At 41.2% G+C, this 22,253-nt stretch overlaps 1 protein-coding gene across 1 annotated transcript in view; it reads right to left on the reverse strand.

Annotated features, from left to right (window-relative positions):
* LOC128606758 (hydrocephalus-inducing protein homolog) overlaps nt 1-22,253 on the reverse strand; it is a 121,930-nt gene that overhangs the window by 64,257 nt on the left and 35,420 nt on the right. Inside the window, exons 24-27 of the mRNA XM_053623150.1 lie at nt 11,355-11,628; nt 3,194-3,403; nt 2,958-3,098; nt 2,449-2,623 (exon numbers count right to left, since the gene is read on the reverse strand). Coding sequence (XP_053479125.1) covers nt 2,449-2,623; nt 2,958-3,098; nt 3,194-3,403; nt 11,355-11,628 — 800 coding nt within the window. The remainder of the gene's footprint in view (nt 1-2,448; nt 2,624-2,957; nt 3,099-3,193; nt 3,404-11,354; nt 11,629-22,253) is intronic.

Consider the following 22,253-nt stretch of genomic DNA (forward strand, 5'->3'; position numbering starts at 1 on the left):
CCCCTGCCTACACCCCCCTCAGACGCAGTGTCAAGACCACTATAAAGACTGTTACCACCTGGCCTGATGATGCATTCTGCAAACTACAGGACTGCTTCGAACAGACAGACTGGGATTTGTTTGAACATCAAGAGCTAGAAACATTAACAGGAACGGTACTGGACTACATCAAGTTCTGTATCGGAAATGTGACTGTGGGAAAAAACATCCGGGTTTTCCAAAACCAGAAACCATGGATGACCAAACAGGTCCGCACACTCCTCAGAGCCCGCGACGCTGCCTTCAGGTCTGGTAATAGAGCTCTGTACAGAGGTGCCCGTGCCAACCTGAAAGGTGGTATTAAGGAAGCTAAGGCGGCCTATAAGAGGAGCACAGAGTCCCACCTGTCCAGCAAAAATAAACGAGAGGTGTGGCAGGGCATACAGAACATCACGAACTACAGAGGCCGTGAGGCGACAACAGGAGACCTGAGTGCGATTCTGGCAGAAGAGCTAAATTGCTTCTTTGCTCGCTTTGAAACATCACAACAACGGCACTCATCTGCTCCAGCCCCACCTCCACCCTCATCTGGCCCCTGTACCAGTCCAGCCCTGCCTCCATCCCCTTCTGGTTCCTGCACCACTCTACTTACTGTGAGGGAACACGATGTTAGATGGATGTTTCTGGCAGTGAACCCCAGGAAGGCTGCTGGCCCAGACGGTGTACCTGGTAAGGTGCTCAGAACATGTGCCCACCAGCTTGCCCACATCTTTACCAGAATTTTCAATCTCTCCCTGGCCCAAGCAGTCATCCCGTCCTGCCTAAAATCAGCCACAATCATTCCAGTGCCAAAGAAGTCGCCCACCACTAGCCTGAATGATTATCGTCCTGTAGCCCTCACTCCAGTTATCATGAAGTGCTTTGAGAGATTGATTCTTCAGCACATCAAGGACTACCTCCCCCCAGGTTTCGATCCTTTTCAATTTGCTTATCGTGCAAACAGATCCACAGAGGATGCTATCGCCGTAGCTGTCCACTATGTGCTGAGGCATCTAGAGCAGCAACAGAGCTACGTCCGGATGCTTTTTGTGGATTACAGTTCGGCTTTTAATACAATAATTCCGGACATTCTCGTCACCAAATTGGTCACCCTTGGCCTCCCCCGCCTCATGTGTGCCTGGATAAAGGACTTTCTCACCAACCGGTCCCAGACAGTGAGACTCGGACCCCACCTCTCCTCCACTCGCACGTTGAGCACAGGTTCTCCACAGGGCTGTGTGTTGAGCCCCCTCCTGTACTGTCTCTACACATATGACTGTAGACCAGTCTACAACAATAATCTTATCATCAAGTTTGCTGACGACACCACAGTGGTCGGACTTATCTCAAAAGGAGAGGAGGCAGCCTACAGAGAGGAAGTCCTAAACTTGGCAGCCTGGTGTTCAAAGAACAATTTGACTCTAAACACCAAGAAAACCAAGGAACTTATTGTAGACTTCAGAAAACACAACACGGAGCTGGCCCCCCTCTTCATTAATGGTGAGTGTGTGGAGAAGGTCCACACCATCCGGTTTCTTGGTGTCCTTATCTCTGCAAACATCTCCTGGACGGATAACATCACAGCGGTTATCAAGAAGGCTCAAACGCGGCTACACTTCCTGAGGGTTCTCAGGAAGTACAATCTGGACTCCAATCTGCTGCTGATCTTCTACTGCTCGTCCGTCGAGAGCCTGCTGACATACTGTATCACGGTGTGGTACGGTAGCTGCACCGCAGCAGACAGGGAGAGGCTTCAGAGGGTAGTAAGAGCAGCACAGAAGATCATTGGCTGCCCTCTCCCCTCCCTGATGGATATTTACACTTCCCGTTGCCTCAGCAGAGGAAAAACCATCATTAAGGACAGTTCTCACCCTGGCTTTGATCTGTTCAATCTGTTGCCCTCAGGGAGACGTTACAGGTGCATCAAAACAAGGACTAGTAGATTTAGGAATAGTTTCTTCCCGGAAGCTATTACCATGATAAACAAACACATGTACTGAGTCCACAGCATATGTATATAGTGTCTCAAAACGGTGCATTTCATAGTACCTCCCCCATCCACCCCAATATCTATCTATCTTGCATATCTATCTTGCATATCTTGTATATCTTGTTTATTTATTTTGTTTATTTATCTTGTTTATTTATCTGTGTATTATCTGTTTATTCTTCTTGTGTATTGAATGTACATGTTTGCACAGAGCAAAAAGGAGTGGCTCTTAATTTCATTGTACATATGTATAGTGACAATAAAAGGCATTCAATTCATTCAATTCAATTAAATTCTGCGGACTAAAGAGAGACTGACTGTGTAAAAAATTAGTTATGACGGTGTACATAAAGCCAAAAAAATGTTGACTTCAAGAAAAAAGATAAAATACAAGATATTATAGGATATGGTACATTTATTATATTATATTGAGCGCTTACTTAGGTCTCTGGGCAGGTCCAGGCACACTCTAGGAAAGATGCCCTCTCCCCTTATCACAATACTTTCTGGCTCAAAGAAGGCCACCTTTAGTTGGAACGTCTTCTTAAAAACCTCTGGGATTCCAGGAAGGTAGAACACAGAAGCTCTCATCTCCTCATTCGCCCTTACATGGCCCTTCAGACAAGATATACCAAAATACACAAGCAGGTATCATATATTACTTCAAATTATAATATACAATGTACAATACAGAATGTTAGGACACATACACATCACTGATTTATAGCACTCTCACACTGGCAATTTTTCCATGATTTACATGAACAGGGTCTGAATCTAATAATTTATCTATAACAATCTAACAGTTAATATAGTGTGTTTTCTCAAAGTGTCTGCCATGTTAAAACCGCTTTAATAGTGATTCTAGACTTCCAGTGTAGTACAGTCACTATATATGGTAGAACATTATCTGATCTAAACATTATTGTGATAGAATGCAGCATCTCACCATGCTGGGAATAACAAGTGGTTGTCCAGGTAAGGTGTCTTTAGGGGACACATGCTGATCTTCCAGCATAAAACTGAAGTCAAAGCCCACCTTTCCTGTGTTTCTCAGAATGATCTCTGCTTCTGCCACATGGTCAAATAACTTAAAAAAATAAATGAAAAGGAAAAAGATTTTCAAAGTACCTTGATTACACATATAGCATTAAAAATCACTTGAATGTTATAAAAGATATCTACCAGAGGACCAAAGTTGATGTCAGTTGTTTCCAAGGTGTAGGTGATCAGTGAAGCCTCTCCTTTGAGGGCAATCTCATATGTTGGGCCTTCCTCCACCATGCACACTGCCAGCACTTGAGCACTGATGTCAGCATGGCCAAAGAATGAGAACATCACCTGCTGAATCTCACCAGGCTGCAGAACCCCATAAATTGGCATAATGTCAAATATCTAAGAGAGAGCACGGAACAGGAAAAAGAGAGAGAAACAGAAGCAGACAGTGAACAGAATTTCTTGACCACAGTTTTAGGATACAGTAATCCAGCTAGACTGACAAAAGTACTTATTGCTGACTTGCTCTCCAGAACAATTTATATTTTTAATATAAATTTAATTAGGGCCACTGGAACATGTGGATTTGGCAGATATACAATATATGTATTTTATGCTTACTGATGCAGACAGTATCCTGGAAATGTGCTACATAATTATAAGGGGTTGGGTTAAAATGAACACATTAACAAGACATGTGGTAGATACAATCCAATTTATTCCTCTAATTTCTTTTAAAAACAATACAGTCGGCGGAGTAAGACGCGAAGTTGGAGGCTCCTGCTGATTTCGATTAAAATTGTAATTAACTTGCACTTTTCGGTCATACAATAGATTTTGACTTATTCTTCTCCGTTTTTTGTTTGCATGTTTAACTTTGTATTATGTTAAAATGTCTGGAAAAAACACAAAAGCTCATGATACTATTGACACAACTGAGGCCTTGTGTACGCGCCGCGAGCGAATCGCCTTCTTCCCCTGAATCCCCTGAATCCACCTCGCCGCGTGTTGACCCCGACTTCGCCGCCCTCAGGCTCAAGTTGCTGGCTTCGCTGAGGAAGGACATTGCTGATATTTTTAAAAAGGAACTCCAGGAGACTCTCTGGGATGCGCTGTCAACTATCAAGCTTGACCTGCAAGCCGTGAAGACACAGCTGGTTAGTGATAAAGTTGCTACTGATACTACCTTATCAACACTGAAGGTACTGTTTGGGAAATGGAGCATGCTCTCTCTGGTTGGACCGGTGCCATAGCTCAGATGAAGATAACTATCGAGTCTCTCACTGCTACCGTAACCAAATTCGAGAATAAATGTGAGGACTTGCAGTCTAGGTCACGGCACAATAACATTAGGATAGTGGGAGTTCCAGAGGGGCCTGACATCTGTACAACTGCTGCTGTAGCGGCCTTGCTGGAGGAGGCGTTTGGTCTGGAGAAGGAGTCAGTTTTGGACCGGTCCCACCGGACCCTTCAGCCTAAACCCAAGCCTGGAGAACGACCACAAGCTATTGTGTGCAGATTCCATTATCACAGTGACTGTGTTGACATTTTACGTTGCACGAGACAGTGCCAACTGAATAAAGTGATTGATTTGACCATTTCAGTCTTCCCAGACCACACAGCCAAGATAGCCTGGGCTCGGGCCGCGTTTAACGAGGTTAGGAATCAACTTCGTGGCATTGAGGGGGCTCGCTGTGGAATGCTTCACCCGGCACAGCTTCGCATTACTTATAACGGTGTTCAGAAGGACTTTGCTTCAGCGGAGGAAGCGGGGGACTATGTGAAATTCTTGACATCTGGGTGAGCTGCATTACCTATGACAGCAGCGTCTTTTTCGCTCTCCTTAAATCTACCTCTGTAATAATGTGGTTCTCTGTTTTGATGCTCTGACTAGGTTAGAGTTTGTTTAAATTGTTAGTATTTTTTCCTCTGCCTTACGTGCTACACTGTTACATTATCTGTATTTCGTCTAATTTGTAACAAGTCTTTAAAAGATTATATTTGTTATTGCGCGTATACTGTTTTTCACTCTTGAAGTCAGTAGGGGCCTTTTCTCTTACTGAAACTTTTTTTTTTTTGGTAATATTTTTTGGTTAGTTCAGCTTATACTCCGAGTTGTTTTCACATTGTGGACAACTTTTGGTTACTGTGGGAAACACTGCTGTCTCCTTGTTCTTTTGTTTTATGGAGACTTTGGGTGTGTGTGTGTGTGTTTAGGGGTTTGTTGGGGGGAGGGGGTCCCACTTTGGCTCTAATTGGCTATTTGTATCCCTATGGTTTACTTTATTTAAATGGTTAATAGTAATATGGATCCCAGCACAGCTGGGACAGGCACACCTCTAAGATTTATTACTTGGAACATCAGAGGTATGGGTAATCCTGTCAAGAGATCTAAGGTTTTTACACATTTGAAACATTTAAACTCTGATATAGTATTTTTACAGGAGACTCACCTATGTATTAAAGATCATCATAGGTTACACTGCCCTTGGGTGAGTCAAGTCTTCCACTCAAACTTTAATTCGAAGGCAAGAGGGGTCGCTATTTTAATTGGCAAAAGGTCACAGTTTTCGTCCACTAACGTTATTGCTGATGTGAATGGTAGATATATTATAGTTGCTGGTACCCTAATGCTGTCACAGCTCAGTCAGATCAGAACTCAAATTCCCAAGATGCAACACTCACTTCTCATGCACGCATGCGCTCACCATCCCCGGAGTTCTGATCAGACACACCTGGCACCCATCGCACACACACACGCTCACCGCTAGTACTTAGGGAAGTCATTCACCCAGAATCTACTCGAAGTATATGCTCAGTCACTCGTTTCTCTGCGTTACCAAGCCGTTCTAGTTTGTTTGCTTTCTCGTGATCCTCAACCCTTGTTTCTGGTTTCGACTACGCTCTCTGCCTGACCCCGTTTGTGTTGTTCGCCTGATCGCTTGACCTTTGCCTGTCCTACGACTACGTTTCTTGAACTTCCCGATACGACACTCTACACCTGCCGCCCGCTCCTGCTTCCGTGCCGATTCGAGGTTCGTGACAAATGCAAAGACAGGTTTTGTTGGTAAATGTATATGCTCCAAACTTTGATGTGGAATTTGCTAATAGGTTGCTGAGCAGCCTCCCCTTTTTAAATAATCACCTGTTGATTTTCGGAGGGGATTTAAACTGTGTTTTTGACCCAAACTTGGATCGGTCTAATCCCCGTACTCTGAATCAATCTGCTATGTCTAAAACATTTTCCGATTTTATGTGTCAGAACGGTCTCATTGATGCATGGAGATCCCGTAACCCCTCTCTTAAAAAGTTTTTTCTTCTCCCAGGTGTATCATTCCTATTCGAGTTTTGATTATTTTTTATAGACCGTACTCTTAATTCTTGTGTAGTTTCTTCGGACTATTTGGGTATTGTAATTTCTGACCATGTGCCTCTACAATTAGATATTCAACTTTCTATTTATAAACGTTGCCCACCACCTTGGAGATTTAACTCTCTTCTTTTGGCAGACAGTGAATTCTGCGAGTTCAGTTCAACTTCTATTGACGACTTTCTTTTCTTCAATCACAATGCTCCACTTCTTATTCATTGTTATGGGAGTCACTTAAATCCTATATCACAGGGCAGGTTATTTCTTACTCCGTTCTCTCTAATAAAAGGCACACTGCTAGGCTTAATGAACTCACATCTGCGATCAGTAACCTCGATCAAAGATATGCATTGAACCCTCCAGAACTTCTTAAACAGCGTCTCGACAAGCAGAATTTAGTTTTATTTTGACTAAAGAGGCAGAATGCTTATGTACTCGTGGTTCATACTACGAACATGGTGACAAGCCAAGTCATTTACTGGCACATCAGCTACGGCAACAGGCCATTTCCTGTCTCATACCTAGTATTAACAACACTTATAATATTGTCACTACAGATCCCATGGAAATTAATGCTACTTTTAAATCGTTTTACTCTTCACTTTATAAATCTGAATTTCCTGCAGACAATAATAAATTGAATGCATTTCTTCAAAACCTTTGTAACCCTGTTATTGATTCTAATACTGCCAAGCAACTGGACTCCCCACTCTCTCTTGAAGGAATTTTAAAGTCAGTTAAAACTATGCAATCTAACAAAGCCCCTGGCCTGGACGGGTTTCCAATTTAATTTTTTTAAACGTTTATTGGAAAATTAGCACCACTGCTTTTATCTGTGTTCAACGAATCCTTGGAGTGTGGGTCTTTGCCACAAATTCTGACACAAGCCACTATAGCTCTCCTTCTTAAGGAGGGTAGGGATCCAATCTCCTGTGGTTCTTACAGACCACTGTCTCTGCTTAATCCAGATGTAAAGATGTTGGCAAAAGTAACTGCATCTCATTTAGAGAACGTGCTCTCTTATTATATATGAAGAGCAAAATGGTTTTATAAAGGGACGTCAAAGCATTCGGCTGAGCTTCCTGAGATTGTAATTTCTTTAGATGCTGAGAAAGCATTTGACAGGGTTGAGTGGGAGTATTTGTTTGCAGTTTTGAGGAAATTCGGATCCGGGGATAAATTTATTTCTTGGATTCGCCTCCTTTACTCATCCCCTAAAACCAGGGTTCATACGAACGATATTTATTCTGATTATTTTGCTCTTGGACAAGGGTGTCGCCAAGGCTGTCCTTTATCCCCTCTGCTTTTTGCTGTCGCTATTGAGACTCTGTCTATTGTATTAAGTAGGGATGCACCGAAATGAAAATTCTTGGCCGAAGCTGAAACTGAATATAATGAAAAATGTGGCCAAAGGCCGAATACCAAACACGTTTTTTCCATTTATTTTGCAATTTTTTTTTACCATTGCATAAGTTAAATAGTCAAAATGTGCTTTTTACTATTTTGTCTTGCTTTTCAAAGAAAACATCAATTACAAAAACTACAATTTCAAAATAACCCTGTCCAGGGTGTACCCCGCCTTGTGCCCGGTGCTCCCTGGGATAGGCTCCAGGTTCCCCGTGACCCTGATGTGAAGGATAAGTGGTATAGAAGATGGATGGATAGCTGGATGGACAATTTCAAAATATTTAACACTAAACATTTTTTTTTTCATTCCAGCAGGCATAGGCTACCAACAAGGCACAATATAACTTTAAATAAATAAATTAGTAAAATAAAAATATTTTTGTGGTCATCTTTGAGCCCCCCTTGAATAGCCTATGTTAGGCCTATAACTGACTGCTGAAAGAATGTAACACTCTGTAGCCTACAACAAAAAAGTGCATTAAAATGTGCATTGACAAGAGTGCAAAAAAGTGGATGGACCCACAACAAATGAATAATTGTCCTAGACATATGCCTACTTCTTTAAGAAAAGTGGCACGTTCGTCTATACGAAAAGTAGCTTCTCTGCTTTCCCACATTCAAGTCGGTTCAGGGTGTACAGGGATGCGAGCGGTATATATCCTGCATATAATCAGCGCTAAGTGCTGGCAGCGCTGAAAACAATAAAGCCACACCCCCGAACAACAACCAGTGACAAAGCAGGAAGGAGACAGAACAGAAACAAAACAAACGCACGTGTCTACAGTAAACAATGTCACAGTTGTCAACATTCGAAGAGCATGTGCTCGCCGAGCACTTGTGCACTTGGCTCGTGCATGCGCACACCCCCTCATCTCTCCGAGCACGCAGCCAGTGACATTCGCGCGTCTCACTCTGGTTGCTAGGCTATTTGGTCACGTCCTCAAACACGTCATTGTTCGGTCAAATTTATTCGACCTTTTCACACACTTTTTCGCTATTTTCGGCCAAATAATTTCGGTTGCCGAACATTCGGTGCATCCCTAGTATTAAGATCTTCCCATGTGTTTAAAGGAATAGTCCGATATGGTGTAGGGTACAAATTGTCGCTATATGCTTAGTGGTTAGCACGTTCGCCTCACACCTCCAGGGTCCGGGGTTCGATTCCCTCCAGGGCCATGTGTGTACGGAGTTCGCATGTTCTCCCCGTGCTATGGGGGTTTCCTCCGGGTACTCTGGTGTCCTCCCCCAGTCCAAAGACATGCATGGTAGGCTGACTGGTGTGTCTATGCATGGTAGGCTGACTGGTGTGTCTAAAGTGCCTGTAGAGTATGAATGGGTGTGTGAGTGTGTATGTGATTGTGCCCTGTGATGGACTGGCACCCCGATCAGGGTATACCCCGCCTTGATGCTGTCTGCTGTCTTAGGTGTTCTGGAAACCTTCAGTTTTGTCTCAAGTTAAATTTGGAGAAAAGTGACTATCTGTTAATATTTTTTTTAATTTTCTCTCCAACAGTCAGATCTACCTTTTCGATTTAGTCAGTCAGTGATTGTGCCCTGCGATGGACTGGCACCCCGGTCAGGGTGTACCCCGCCTTGATTCTCCCTGGGATTGGCTCCAGGTTCCCCCACGACCCTGAAGAAGGAGTAAGCGGTTGAAGATGGATGTAACTGATCCTATTGCCTCTATGTCTGCTGTCTTGGGTGTTCTGGAAACCTTCAGTTTTGTCTCAAGTTAAATTTGGAGAAAAGTGACTGTTTTTCTGTTAATATTTTTTTATTTTCTCTCCAACAGTCAGATCTACCTTTTCGATTTAGTCAGTCAGGGTTTAAATACCTAGGTATCAATGTAACACGTCCTTTATCTAATCTTGTATCAGCTAATTTCACTCCCCTTAATTCAAAGGTTAAATCCAACATTCAAAGTTGGGGTAACCTCCCCCATTCTCTAACTGGCAGGATCAATGTTGTTAAAATGAATATATTACCGAAGTTTTTCTTATTTCAGCTAGTTCCTCTTTTTCTGCCAAAACAATTCTTCGATTCATTGGATAAAATCATTTGTTCTTTTATTTGGGGTGGGAAGCCACCGAGGGTTCGTAAAACTTTATTGCAGGGATGTAGACCTAGTGGAGGACTTGCATTACCCAATTTTCAATTCTATTACTGGGCTGCGCACATCCATAAACTTTGCTACTGGGTTGAACCTCCTGGATCTTCTTGGTGTAAATTGGAACTATCATCTTCTAGGGAATCCTCTATACCTGCTTTACTTTATTCCTCTCTACCTACAAAACTCTCTCTATATACTGATAATCAAGTTGTCCTTAACACACTTAAGATTTGGTATCAATTTAGATGGTGCTTTAAGTTTGTAGGTGCATCCTTTTTGGGTCCTTTAAGCAACAACCACTTATTTCCTCCACCGTGTGAATATTCCTTATCTCTTGACTTCAAAATGGCTGCTGGACTCTGACCTTTCAATTGACACCTTTGAACCAATAGGAGCTTCCATGTCCTGTCCATAGACATTAAACATGAATTTTCTTTAGTATTGTTATCAAATTTGAACTTGGACTAGGTAAGGCTTCATGCTGTGGTGCAATTGTGTGTTCACGCTAATAGCTCCCAGTTGTAGTCATCTGCAGGTATCTGAATGCAAAAAAAAATAAATAAATTAGGTGGAAAACACCCTCCCCCCCCCCCCCCCCTTCTATTTCAGTGTTCAAACTTCTATTAGTCAATACCAGTAGGACTTACAGTGCATGTACTCAACATGGTTCAAGAACAGCTTTAATTTAATTTGGGTATGCCTTGGATAGGTAGTTTAGGCTAATTTTACAGGAGTTGAGCAATGAGCATGCGCTTTAATGAATCACCGGAGAATGCACGCTAAAATTACTGAAATAACTATGAGTGTATTTTTATAGGTTTGATAAGTTTTGTAGGTTTTGAAAGTAACTTGAAAGTAAAGTAATTAGTAATCTGATTACATTTTACATGCAATAATCAGTAATGTAATCAAATTGCAATTTTAAAGTAGTATTTAATAATCTGTAGTGGATTACTTTTTTGAGTAACTTACCCAACACTGTTCAGGATTTGTGGGCTGCATCATAGCATAATATTGATTATTTACCTATAATAGCACACCCTGGTTGTTGGGTGCAACAGCCTAAATTGAAGAGGGGTACTATAAATAGCCTATGTCCACAATACTAGGTTGTAAGAAATGGCACACAATTCCTAAACATTAAGACAGAAAAATACTGTCTGGCCATGGGTTTGTGCGAATAAGAGGTCCTGAGAGGTGGTAATGTAAGAGCAATTTTGGTTAAGCTTGGTTAAAAATACTACTCTGCCAGAAAATTTCAAAATTAACACCCAATGTGGTGCCACTTCATTCATGTCAGTGCAGGCTCAATCATTTTTGGCCAAAAAAACCAAAAGAACTGTGCAAAAACTGGAACATCTGGATTATACCCAAACAGCTTACCAATGCACCAGCATTATAACGGATGTTATGTATGGAATGCAACAAAATAACAAATAGATGAAATTACAAATACAACATACCTCCTCCACACATATACTTTGTGTCTCTTTATCTGTCAGACTGGCGGTGGTGCATTCCAGCGCTATCCCTACGGGTTTCCGTGCTGTAGATGCTCTACTGTTCTGTTCCTGTGGAGTAGAGCTGCATGTAAGTGGCCCCTCTGGTCCAAGAATGTTCAGCCCAGAAGTTGACAGTTGCTCTTTTGATCTTCTTCCCTTTTTAGTACCAGAAATTGAGTTTATCTTCTTTCTGACTCCCTCTTCTTCTTGCTGAGGTTTAAAGATCCTACTCTGCCTGAAAACATCATATATAAAACAAGAAGCATTTTAATGACTAATGAATATACAGTTCCATTATCAATCAGAGTGAAATTGCCAGGCCTCAGCGTCTTTCTTTCCTGATCCTGCCTTTGGGCCACTAGTCAGGCCTAAGTGAAATTAATAAAGACAGTTGTTAAAAAAATTAAGGTTTAATAAGTGAATAAGGGTCATTTAACACAATGTGTCCATACAGGAAATCCCACGCTCTAAGATCCATAAGCAACCTTACTGAACTTCTGATATTCCCACAGTCAAAAAGAGCGTCAGTACAAAAGCACAAATATGTAGGACAAACAAAAACCTGGAAAGCACCCAGTTGTGCATGTAATGGACATTTATGACGCAGCTGTTCCAAACACGACTGATCTGTGTAAAGCTGAATTTTCTATTGAAAAATATACAAAGGATTCTATTTTCGGGCAGGTGCAAGTGTTATTTGCTTGTTAACACTGATGTACTGCAAATTTGTTTGGACAAAGGTAAACCCCCCCCCCCCCCCCCCAAAATGCTTCCAGTTCCTTTTTTCATTGTTAGAAATGCCTGTGTTGAGGAAGTGTGATGTTTAATATCTGTCAGCAAATGTTATTTATCCAAATAAAACTCTGTATTTGTTAATAGGGTGAAGTTTTCAGTGAGGGATGTTTATGTAACATTTATGGAAGAAGTCTCCAATGTCAGCGTTTTGTAATGGTCAGTAAGTTTTCCAAAACAGGGTGGAAGTGACCCTCCACTTAATATTTTTTTACTTAATAATTAAGAACAAATCATTAAGTTATTCTGAATTTTAAAATTAACAAATGTTTTTCTAAATGACAGTTCTTGTAGATACTTGTGTGTACTCATGATTACAATGTACATGATTACCTACAATATATTCCTTCATTACTAAATGTACTATAAAACATTAGTACATGTTTAAAAAGAATCAGCAAGAGGTATAGTTTTCTAACAAACTTTTGCTAAGCGCTTGCATTAGTGATGTCATTCATAAATGAGTTGACTCTTCTAGGTGAACAATGATAGTTGACACATATACAGTGAGCCACTTTGATGTAAGCAATGTTGTTACTCATACAGTGTAATTAAACATTTTTTAAATATGTAGTTTCATTTAAAAGATGTTGAAACCTTTTATCAACTTCTAAGCCTTTTGTTAGTGTGAAAGGTGAGATGTCCCAGTATGACAGGTAGTGTCTGCCTGCACCCCTGTTTGTTGAAGATGTGGTAAAGTGTTTTATTTAAATTGTTTTTTTTTTTTTTTAAATGCAGTGCAAAGTAATGCTATTTTGTTTAATAGAAGGTACTAAACTTTCAGCAATTCAGCCATCATATTTAAACCCCCCATTTTCTCCCAATTTGGTCTTATGCCAGCAAAGGAAAATGCTAACTGGCTTCTTCCACATATAATAGGAGCTTGTTATGGGCGAATGCATGTACATGAGTTCAGTGTGTTTGTTTGCTTAATTCAGCATGTGCAGGCCTCCATGCAAAAAATATATATATCTCGGAGCCATTGGCTCCTAAACCCAAAATATTTAGGCGCCCAATCAAATTTTCAGGAGCCAAAATATAGTGATGACATATGATGATATTGTTAAACGGCTACCTCACACTGCCTTTTCTTTCCCCTCTGTACTGTCTGCCTTTGTTTACTCTGCCTCCCATAGTTTACACAACATATTCTTTACATACACAATATGTGCAATGTTCAGTATGTCATATTGAATCATATTACCGTAAATACTTAAATGTCCAGTCATGTGTTTCCTTTTTTCACTTCAGGCTCAGACTCCTTATCTCCCACCACCACCATGTCAATGTCACTTGGCCAACCAGTGTAACTAGGTCTGCGCCTTCTTTTGCTTACAGACAACCAGCGTTTCACACTGGGCTCTGGGTCAAACTGGTCAAGTGAGGGGCCCTCTGTACTGATCCTCACTAAGTCTTCCAGTGTTTTAACACACAAGGAACTGCGCATTTTTGACTTTATTCTATTCTGTGCTGAGAATCCTCTTTCGCACTGAGCTGCAGATATGGGAAGAACCAGCATAATTTCAACTAAGTGAAGAATGTTCTTAAAATCTGTGCAGAATGGGTCCTTCCTTAGCATCACTTTCCATAACTCGGTGTATGTCTTATCCATGAACTGACCTTTCACTAATGTTTTCAGCATTCTCCATTCCCTTTGCATAGCTGTAACATCACATCCACTGTTTGTCAAGAGCTCTCTGTACCAATTCACTAATGTGTCAACCTGCTCCTCGCCAAAGGTAGCAACATCTTCTGGCCATGCATCATGACAGAACACTGAAAATGACCCGATGACCTCTGATCCCTTTGCATGTCCTTTCTCTGTAACATTCACCAGCATGTTTCCGAATCTTCTTACTAGTTCTTTTACAGTAATATCAACTGTTTTATCAATGACTGCATTCAGATCATTTGTAAATGTGGTATGACTTTGGGGGCCCTTAAGTTCAACATTTTGGAAGGTTATGACAGTGGGGTCACTTGCAGCTGTCCGTATCTTGCTTACTGGCAGTACTTCCTGCTTCTCTGTACCTTCAGAATATTTCCCTATGTGCTGTAAGAATTCCTCAAACTTCCCTTCTCTCAGTGGCTTTTCCTTCAACTTTTTAACTGTCTCTAGACAACTCTCAACAGCTGTGACCGCTTGTGGGAGGATCAGAGAATTGCTCTGAAGTGTGAGGCTGAGTTTTGAGACCTCTGATAAAAGATCATGCAACAAAAGACAGGCTTTCCATTTGCAGCACAGTGTGCTTGGCCCTTCCCTTTATGTCAGTGTTTTTGGCTGTGGCTGCAACGTGCTCCATGTGATGATGCACAGCAGTGTATTGCCCCTGCCCTGTTGAATAATTTGACTGAAGGAAAACTGAGAGTGCCCGATAAATGTGTGACAATCAGCACTGAGTTTTAATAGCTGAAGGGTTTTGTACTGTACAGCCCAATTCCGCACCTATTGCCTTCAGTTTTCGCTTGCTTTTGGGACTGAAGTGGTTTTCCACACGAGCTGCAAAAGGTCATAGAACTTCTCAATCATTGGCAGTGACCTTTGAGTGCTTAGCATTGCTAATTCCAGACGATGAGGTAGGCAGTGGAAGGACAGGACATGTTCAACTATATCACGTGCCCCTATTCCCCCTGATGCACCCATATTAACGCTTGCACCATCTGCTCCAAAAGCACTCATTTTATGTACCCACCAGTTTGGATTTGGTCGGTCTGCATTTTCAAGCAGCGACTTGATAGGATTTAGGGTTCCGTCTGCATGACTCTGATCAAGTTCGGCGAACCCTACTAGACGGGTCACAGCTGTTCCATCAGATAAGTGACTGCAGTATACAATAACTGTCTTTTCCTGAGACATCTGTGCCACAGTCACTTATAATGGAGATGTAATTTGCCTTTAAAGTGTCCTCCAGCACACTGCTTTTCAATTCATCTGCAGTGCAACCTGCAAACTCTGCACATGCTGTACCATTATCATATGTCTTTGATACATCCATACCATTCTTCTTCATCAATAGAATTTGAGAGCTAAACTTTGAATCGTATTTCTTCCACTGGAATCATGTAGGCTGCATTGAATTTTATTTTCAATTCCCTCATCTCTTTTTCTGCGTCTTTATCACTAGCACGTTGCACGAGGGGCAGACTTAGCAATGACACAATCCCTGGCGTTCTTATGTTTTTTACTGTCACCATGCTTCTTCACGGTTTCTTTTTTAAAATGACTCGAACCGGTAATGAACTCTGTTTTACCGGCAATATCTTGTCCTGCTTTAGCACAAAAGGTGCAGTACATTTATCCATTGTCATAACATAACCAGGCGAACTCTTGTAGCCAAGCTGATTTAAACTGTCTTGTCGGGATGGGAGCCGCAGGGACGGGAGAAGAAGACTCAACTCGCTGCGCTTAGCTGTCATCATCTGTAAAAGATTGCACACCGACTGAAACGGGCTGGGATGACTCAAATGTCAATTGAGAACTTTCCCTTGTCGAGTTGGTCTCAACATCATCGGCATCTGATGTAGAGGCGGCAGGGTTTGAACGGGCAGGGAAGGAGAAAAAGTCTGATATTTTTTGTTTGCGCATTTCGTTTTCTTGTCAGCTGGCTAACGTTAACTACGCAGTTAGCTAGCCTACATATAATGTATAAATTCAAATTCCAACGAACTATACCAGATCAAACTAAATTAAACACCTTTAATAAAGTTAACACTTCCAACTTTTTAACCCGATAAACGTTACGTTAAACCTGTATCTGTTCATCTATACATCCGACGCTTCAACCACTGCAGGACAAGAGTGCAGAGTTTATTTATTGGAAACCATACAGGAGTGCACGCGATAGGGCAGGTAAACGCAGGCGCAAGAGGAGATGAGAGTTGAGTAGTCTAACACAAGACGACGTGTGGTAACTTCTATTTAATTTGTTTTAAAATTTTGTTTGTGGGTAACGGTGGCCACTGGCGACTGGCAGAAAAAACATGGTCATAAAATTAAAAAGTTAATCGCATTGGCGACCATTTTAGTCGCCATCTGGAGCCCTGCATGTGATGTACAGTATTATGCCTCTGTCTATCAACCGATCAGATCCCGGGGTCTTAGTGATTGTCACCACAGCTTGTATAATTGTTACATCCGCTTATGCAACAACTAACCAAACTGACTACACAAGACCTGCAAAGCACACAGTGATTAAATCCATCATCACAGCGGCATGACATGGGATAGCACAACTCACACCCTGGGATGACACAACGCAGCAGCAGACACACCTGGGAAAGTAGAATCTGCACCCAGAAGTGATGTCCCAGATCCACGAAAGATTTGACACAAGATCATGCTTGCTCTTTAAAACAGACCACTGGAATGTCAGAACATAAATGGCATCAAATTAAACTGGTAGTATTCAAAATTGTGTGTAAGTTTCAGCAAAGCCAGATGACAGACACCAGCTTCACAAGCTGAGGAATGTGGAAGGTACTGAAAATTAGACACTGAATGCTTCCTCCATCTTAACATGGTTAAGACAAAATTATGTCTAATAGTGCCACTGTCAGCTACACAGTAAAATCCCCAGTGTTTGATTAACACCCAGAGTGTTCATTTGTGTCCAATTGGATGATATAAACACTGTTGGGTATAAATTCACCATGGGGATTTTGCTGTGTATAAGTATGCTTTCTGATTATTTTTTGACTCTTGCTGGCCTTTTAGTTACATCATGTGCAGCAATGAAAAGCCTTGGCATGATTATTTTTTCCAGTCTCTCATTAGAAGCTCATGTACATAGTATTACTGGGATAACCTTTTCTCTCAGAGAAAGTACTAAGATAAGAAATAAGTTCATTACATGATGCAGAAAAAAATAGCTCTGGCTTTTGTTACTGCTAGGTTAGACTATTATATTGTTTTGCTGCATGGATGTTCCAGTAGCTGTATAAACAAGCCCCAGTTAGTCAAGAATGCAGTAAACTATGCTAAAAAAGCAAAATGATTTACCATATTAGTCCCTTTTTTATCCACATTATATTAGTGTGCAGTAAATTATATTAGCTCCCAGTAGTTTGCATTGGTTAAAAAAAAATATATATATATTAATAATTACCTATAAAGAAATGGTCATTAGGGGGTTTCATTCCCACAACACCTGAGCAAACCTTTGGTCTATTATGATACAGTCCTGCTTCAGTCAAAAGGTACAGGTTCTTTATCAGTACCTTGAATAATGTAGATTAGCAAATGGGAAGAGCTTTTTCTTACAAAGCCACCTGATGTGATGCCAGTGCCAGTGCTCTTCTCACCCACCGGATCTGTCTGATTCATCCTGATGCTCTGTTTCTGCTTAAAGCTTCTGCACTTGTGACTCACTTTCTGCTGTTGTGGATATTGTTAATAGCAATATACAAATAAAATAAAATGTAATTAAATTTCATTTGGCAGGGCAGAGGTTGACCCCTTGGTCAGTGCCTCTGTGGCAGAGCTGGACAGTCCAATGTCAGAATGCACTGGCCACACTGTCTACGCTATGCATTTCCACCTCTACTGCTAATTCTACCCACACTGCACAGAATTCACAACAGGGGTACATCTGAGACTAGTGCCCCGCTGGAGAGAGATAATGACCATTGATGTTTCCCTCACTAACTAAGGGGGGTATAGTGAGATTCCACAGAGTGACAGGAGGTGTGTGGAGCCCCAGTGTTAGAATAGAACACAACAAAATCAGCTGGAACTGAGGGTAGTCTGTCTAGACCTCAAATTCTTCATACTGGTGGTGTTAACCAAGAGGTTTTTCTACCAGTGACATACTGATATGAAATCTATATGTAAAATCAAATTTATTATCATGACACACTTGATTTTAGAGCAAATGATTTGATTGGGCATCCATCCATCAATCTTCTGTACTGCTTATCCTACACAGGGTTGCAGGGAGCCAGGAGCCTTTCCCAGGGGACTTGGGGTATAAGGCAGGAGACACCTTGAATGCATACAATGCATGTCTTTGGACTTGTGGAGGAAACCGGAGTACTCAGAGTAAACCCCCAAAGCATGGGGAGAACATGCAAACTCCACGCTCACAGGTACAAGGCAGGAATTGAACCCCAACCTCCAACTGGAGGTGTGAGTCAAACATGCTAACAACAAAGCCTAATACTTTAAAACTAATTTAAAGTATTAATTTAAATACTACCCTTTTTGTATTGTGCTGCTCAGCACCAGGCTACCTTGTGTGCTAATGTTTTAGGGCATACATTATGATCACAAAAACAGGGGCTATAGTATACTGTATACTGTAACTATGACTGGGAAAGTAACAGTGCTATGCTCCTTCCTGAGGAAGCAGCAGGGGGCAGTGTTGTATATGGAATCAAGCTCATAGACACTCTTCCCCTCATGCAAATTAGAATGTGTTTAAAAGATATAATAAATCTTTTCCTTAGGACTCTTTTTAGAAGCAAGCATCCATGAGGCTTTTTTTTCTTGCATTTCAACACATTTCATTTTAAATGATCACCACTCTTTTTTCTCTCTCTCTCTCTCTGTACCTGAAAGAAAAATGCCTTGGGCCTAGGAATGCCTGGGAATCCCTCAGAAGGAGCTGGAATCTGTCGCTGGGGTTAGGGAGGTCTGGTCTGATCTACTTAGTATGCTGCTACTGCAACCCTCACCAGGACAAGCTGTGTAGAAAATGGATGGATGGACCACTTTTTTTTTCCCACTGCACTGGTTTATGTGCTTTTATTGGTGTCAACTTATTGTAATCTTCAGGAACCTTCGTGTCCACAGCAAATATTTCAAATAAGCAGAGCTCCTGGTGTGCGGCATGGTTGCCTAACATATCCTCCTCACAGCTCCAGGGTCCTCCATTTGATCATGAGCTTGTGTTACTGTCCACAAAGAGTTTTGCATGTTCTATCTGCATCTATGTGGGTTTCCTCCAGGTTCTCTGGTTTCTTCATTCCTCCCTAACACATTCTGGTAGGCTACTGTAAATTGGCCCTAAGTTTTAATGAGTGTGAAAATGTGTGTGTGCATAATGCCCTGCAATGGATCAACTGGCATCACATTCAGGGTGTATTCCTGCCTTACACCAAGTGTTACTATGATAGGTTCCAGATCCACTGAACAGGATAAAAAATGGTTGCTGAAAATAAGTATTGAATGAATGAAAGCTCCTGGCAAATAATTATTTTTTAAAAACTTTTAATTCATTTTTATTTATTATGATGTCTAATGCAGCCTGGGAAGCCTGGACTAGAGATGTGTGCAGTACTTCTTTTTTTTTCTTTCAATTCTGACCAATCCTGCCCACTACCTCAGACATTCTTGACCAGTCCCACCTGCTATCTCAAAATGTTTGACCTATTATGGCATATTATTATTTGCACATGTACAGTGTGTGATATTTTCTGACAAACTGAATTGGTTCTATTTGACCTACTGTATAAATAAAAACCACTGTGACCGTGACCAGGATAAATTTCTTACTGAAGATGATTGAATGAAAGCAGTAAATGCATCATATATGGCACTCAATACACATATATTAAAAATTTGGCCTTTCTTTGTCCTGCAAGTTTCATATCTGACTGCCTGCTTCTGCCTGCAAGAACGTGCCTGCAAGAAAGTGCAAATTTATTGAATCCTGCAAGATCGCAAAACCGATGCGCACCTCTGGTCTGGTCTTTTAAGAACCACCATTCAATTTACATTGACACATGTGAGACACAAACAAGTATTTCCCAGTGGGTCCCACAGTTTACTATCTCCCGCTGTGCCTCATCTCATTTCTCCTCTGTGAGTTCCACGATCATATTCCTCTGGCTCCAGGACAGTGGAAGTAAAGCAGTCAAGATTCTGTTCAGCCATAGATAATGAATATAAGTTAGCTAGCTCAGACAAAATCCACATTTATCAGCAAGGGGTCCCTCACAAGGCAGGCAGAGACACACCTCAGTGGAATGCTGCAATTATGATACCTTTACAACTGCTTTAATTACCAGTAGGCTTTTAATTAGCAGGTAGGGCAATGCATGCTGAACACTTGCCAGCATTGATAGGAAAGGTCAAGCCATTATTAGATGGTTTTGCTGATGGGTGGCTGAGGAGAGGCAGGAGAGTGATTAATTTTCACTAGCCAGCAATCTTGTCCCATGGAGCATGCTATTGATTTGCTTGGGATGGGACATGGCAGATGCTGAAGTACAATTTAAAAACTATAAAAATTGTAGTCCATGCAACCTGGAGCTGGCACCCTATTGACAGCTGAGATTTAACACAGCACATTGTGATTTGCATGCTGTTGTGGGCAGCCACTGTGTATGACTGTGTACAAGTAATGACACTGCAGAGCTCTGTAGGTCATTTACAAATTTTCAGCAGTTTCTCTACAAGTAATATCTAAAGCCACATTTTCTGTCCAACACTGATAAATTTTTTGAATTGTGGCTACAGTGTTCTGATAGAGGAATATCGTATTAATCAATGAATGCAAGTACAACTGAACATCAGCAGAGGGAAGGCTTCATCCTGATGGCTTCATCCTCAGATGATCAATGATTCTCAGAGATCAAAAGCTTATTTATAAATGGCAGTTTATTCAGTCTTTACTAATGACCTGTGAGGCATGATTAGACCTGATTCTGGCATAGAACATTTCCTCATAGGGATGCAAACCCTGAATAGCTCAGCACTGCACTCGGACTTAGTCTTGGCTATGCCAAGGGTCATCAAGAATGCAGTCCCCAGAGTGTGACGAGAAATGTGTGCATCCTGCACAGCCAGTAGTCAGATTTTATATGTTATGGTGACTGGGTGATATGTGCTATATGGAGAACTGTCAGTGACTAGGCTGTAAGAAATATTTTGAAGAAAATGCACGGGCTTACAGTAATAATGCAAGTATATTGGACTATTGGAGGGTGTCAGAGAAACAAGATCCAGAGAAGTGGCTGTGTCCATATTTAACATTTAACTGAAAGAAAAAGCGTTGGTCTTTGGCATTGGCCAAGTATGCCTATAAATACATAACTATTGAACATGTTAAAAAAAAAAAAAAATTAGTAAGTATATTTCCAATGAGGCTATTCACATGAAATTTTCACCAGACATCAGTATTAACTCAAGAAATCCGGAAATATAAAGAATTTACAACATATTTACACATTAATATCAGTTGGTTTAGTAAACTGATGGTCTATAAAAAGGCTTTTTGTTACCAAGGTGTCACACAAGAAACATCTCATGATGGGTAAAAGCAAAGAGCTCTCCCAAGACCTTCGCAACCTTATTGTTGCAAAACATATATATATAGTAAGTCTTGTTTGGTGTCAAAGTACATGTTTCTACAATCAGAAAGAGATTGCAGAAATTTGACCTGCATGGGAGGCATGGCAGGAAAAAGCTTTTGCTGTCTAAAAAGAACATTAAAGCAAGCCTATGGTTTGCCAATGAAGATATAGGCAAAGGCCATGCCTTTTGGAATAATGTGCTCTGGACAGAAGAATCAAAGATAGAGTTGTTTGGCCACAGTAACAGCAGACATGTTTTTCACTGACCAAAAGACAGCTTTTAAGAAGAAGCACCTCATACCAACTATGAAGCACGGTGGTGGAAATGTTATGGTTTGCGGTGTCTTCACTGCCTCAGGGACTGGACAGCTTGCATTCATTCAAGTTATGAATTCTGCATCATATCAAAGAGTACTTGAAGATGAGGCCATCTGTCCAAAAGTTGAAGTTGAAGTGAAAGTGGACCTTTCAACAGGATAATGATCCTATGCACACTAACAAATCCTCCAAGGAATGGCTCAAAAAGAAGAAATGGAGGGTTATGGAATAGCTTAGTCAAATCCCGGATTTGAATCCCATTGAAATGTTGTGGGGGGGATTTTAAAGGGGCAGTGCATGCGAGAAAACCCTCAAATATCTTGCAACTGAAAGAGTATTGCATGGAAGAGAGGTCAAAAATTCCAGCAAGCCAATGTCAGAGACTGGTGGACAATTATGCAAACCGCCTACAAGATTTTATTTCTGCTAAAAGGGGCTAGCTTTGGGGCCAAGGGT

This window comes from Ictalurus furcatus, chromosome 4, assembly GCF_023375685.1.
Source record: "Ictalurus furcatus strain D&B chromosome 4, Billie_1.0, whole genome shotgun sequence".
NCBI lineage: Eukaryota > Metazoa > Chordata > Actinopteri > Siluriformes > Ictaluridae > Ictalurus > Ictalurus furcatus.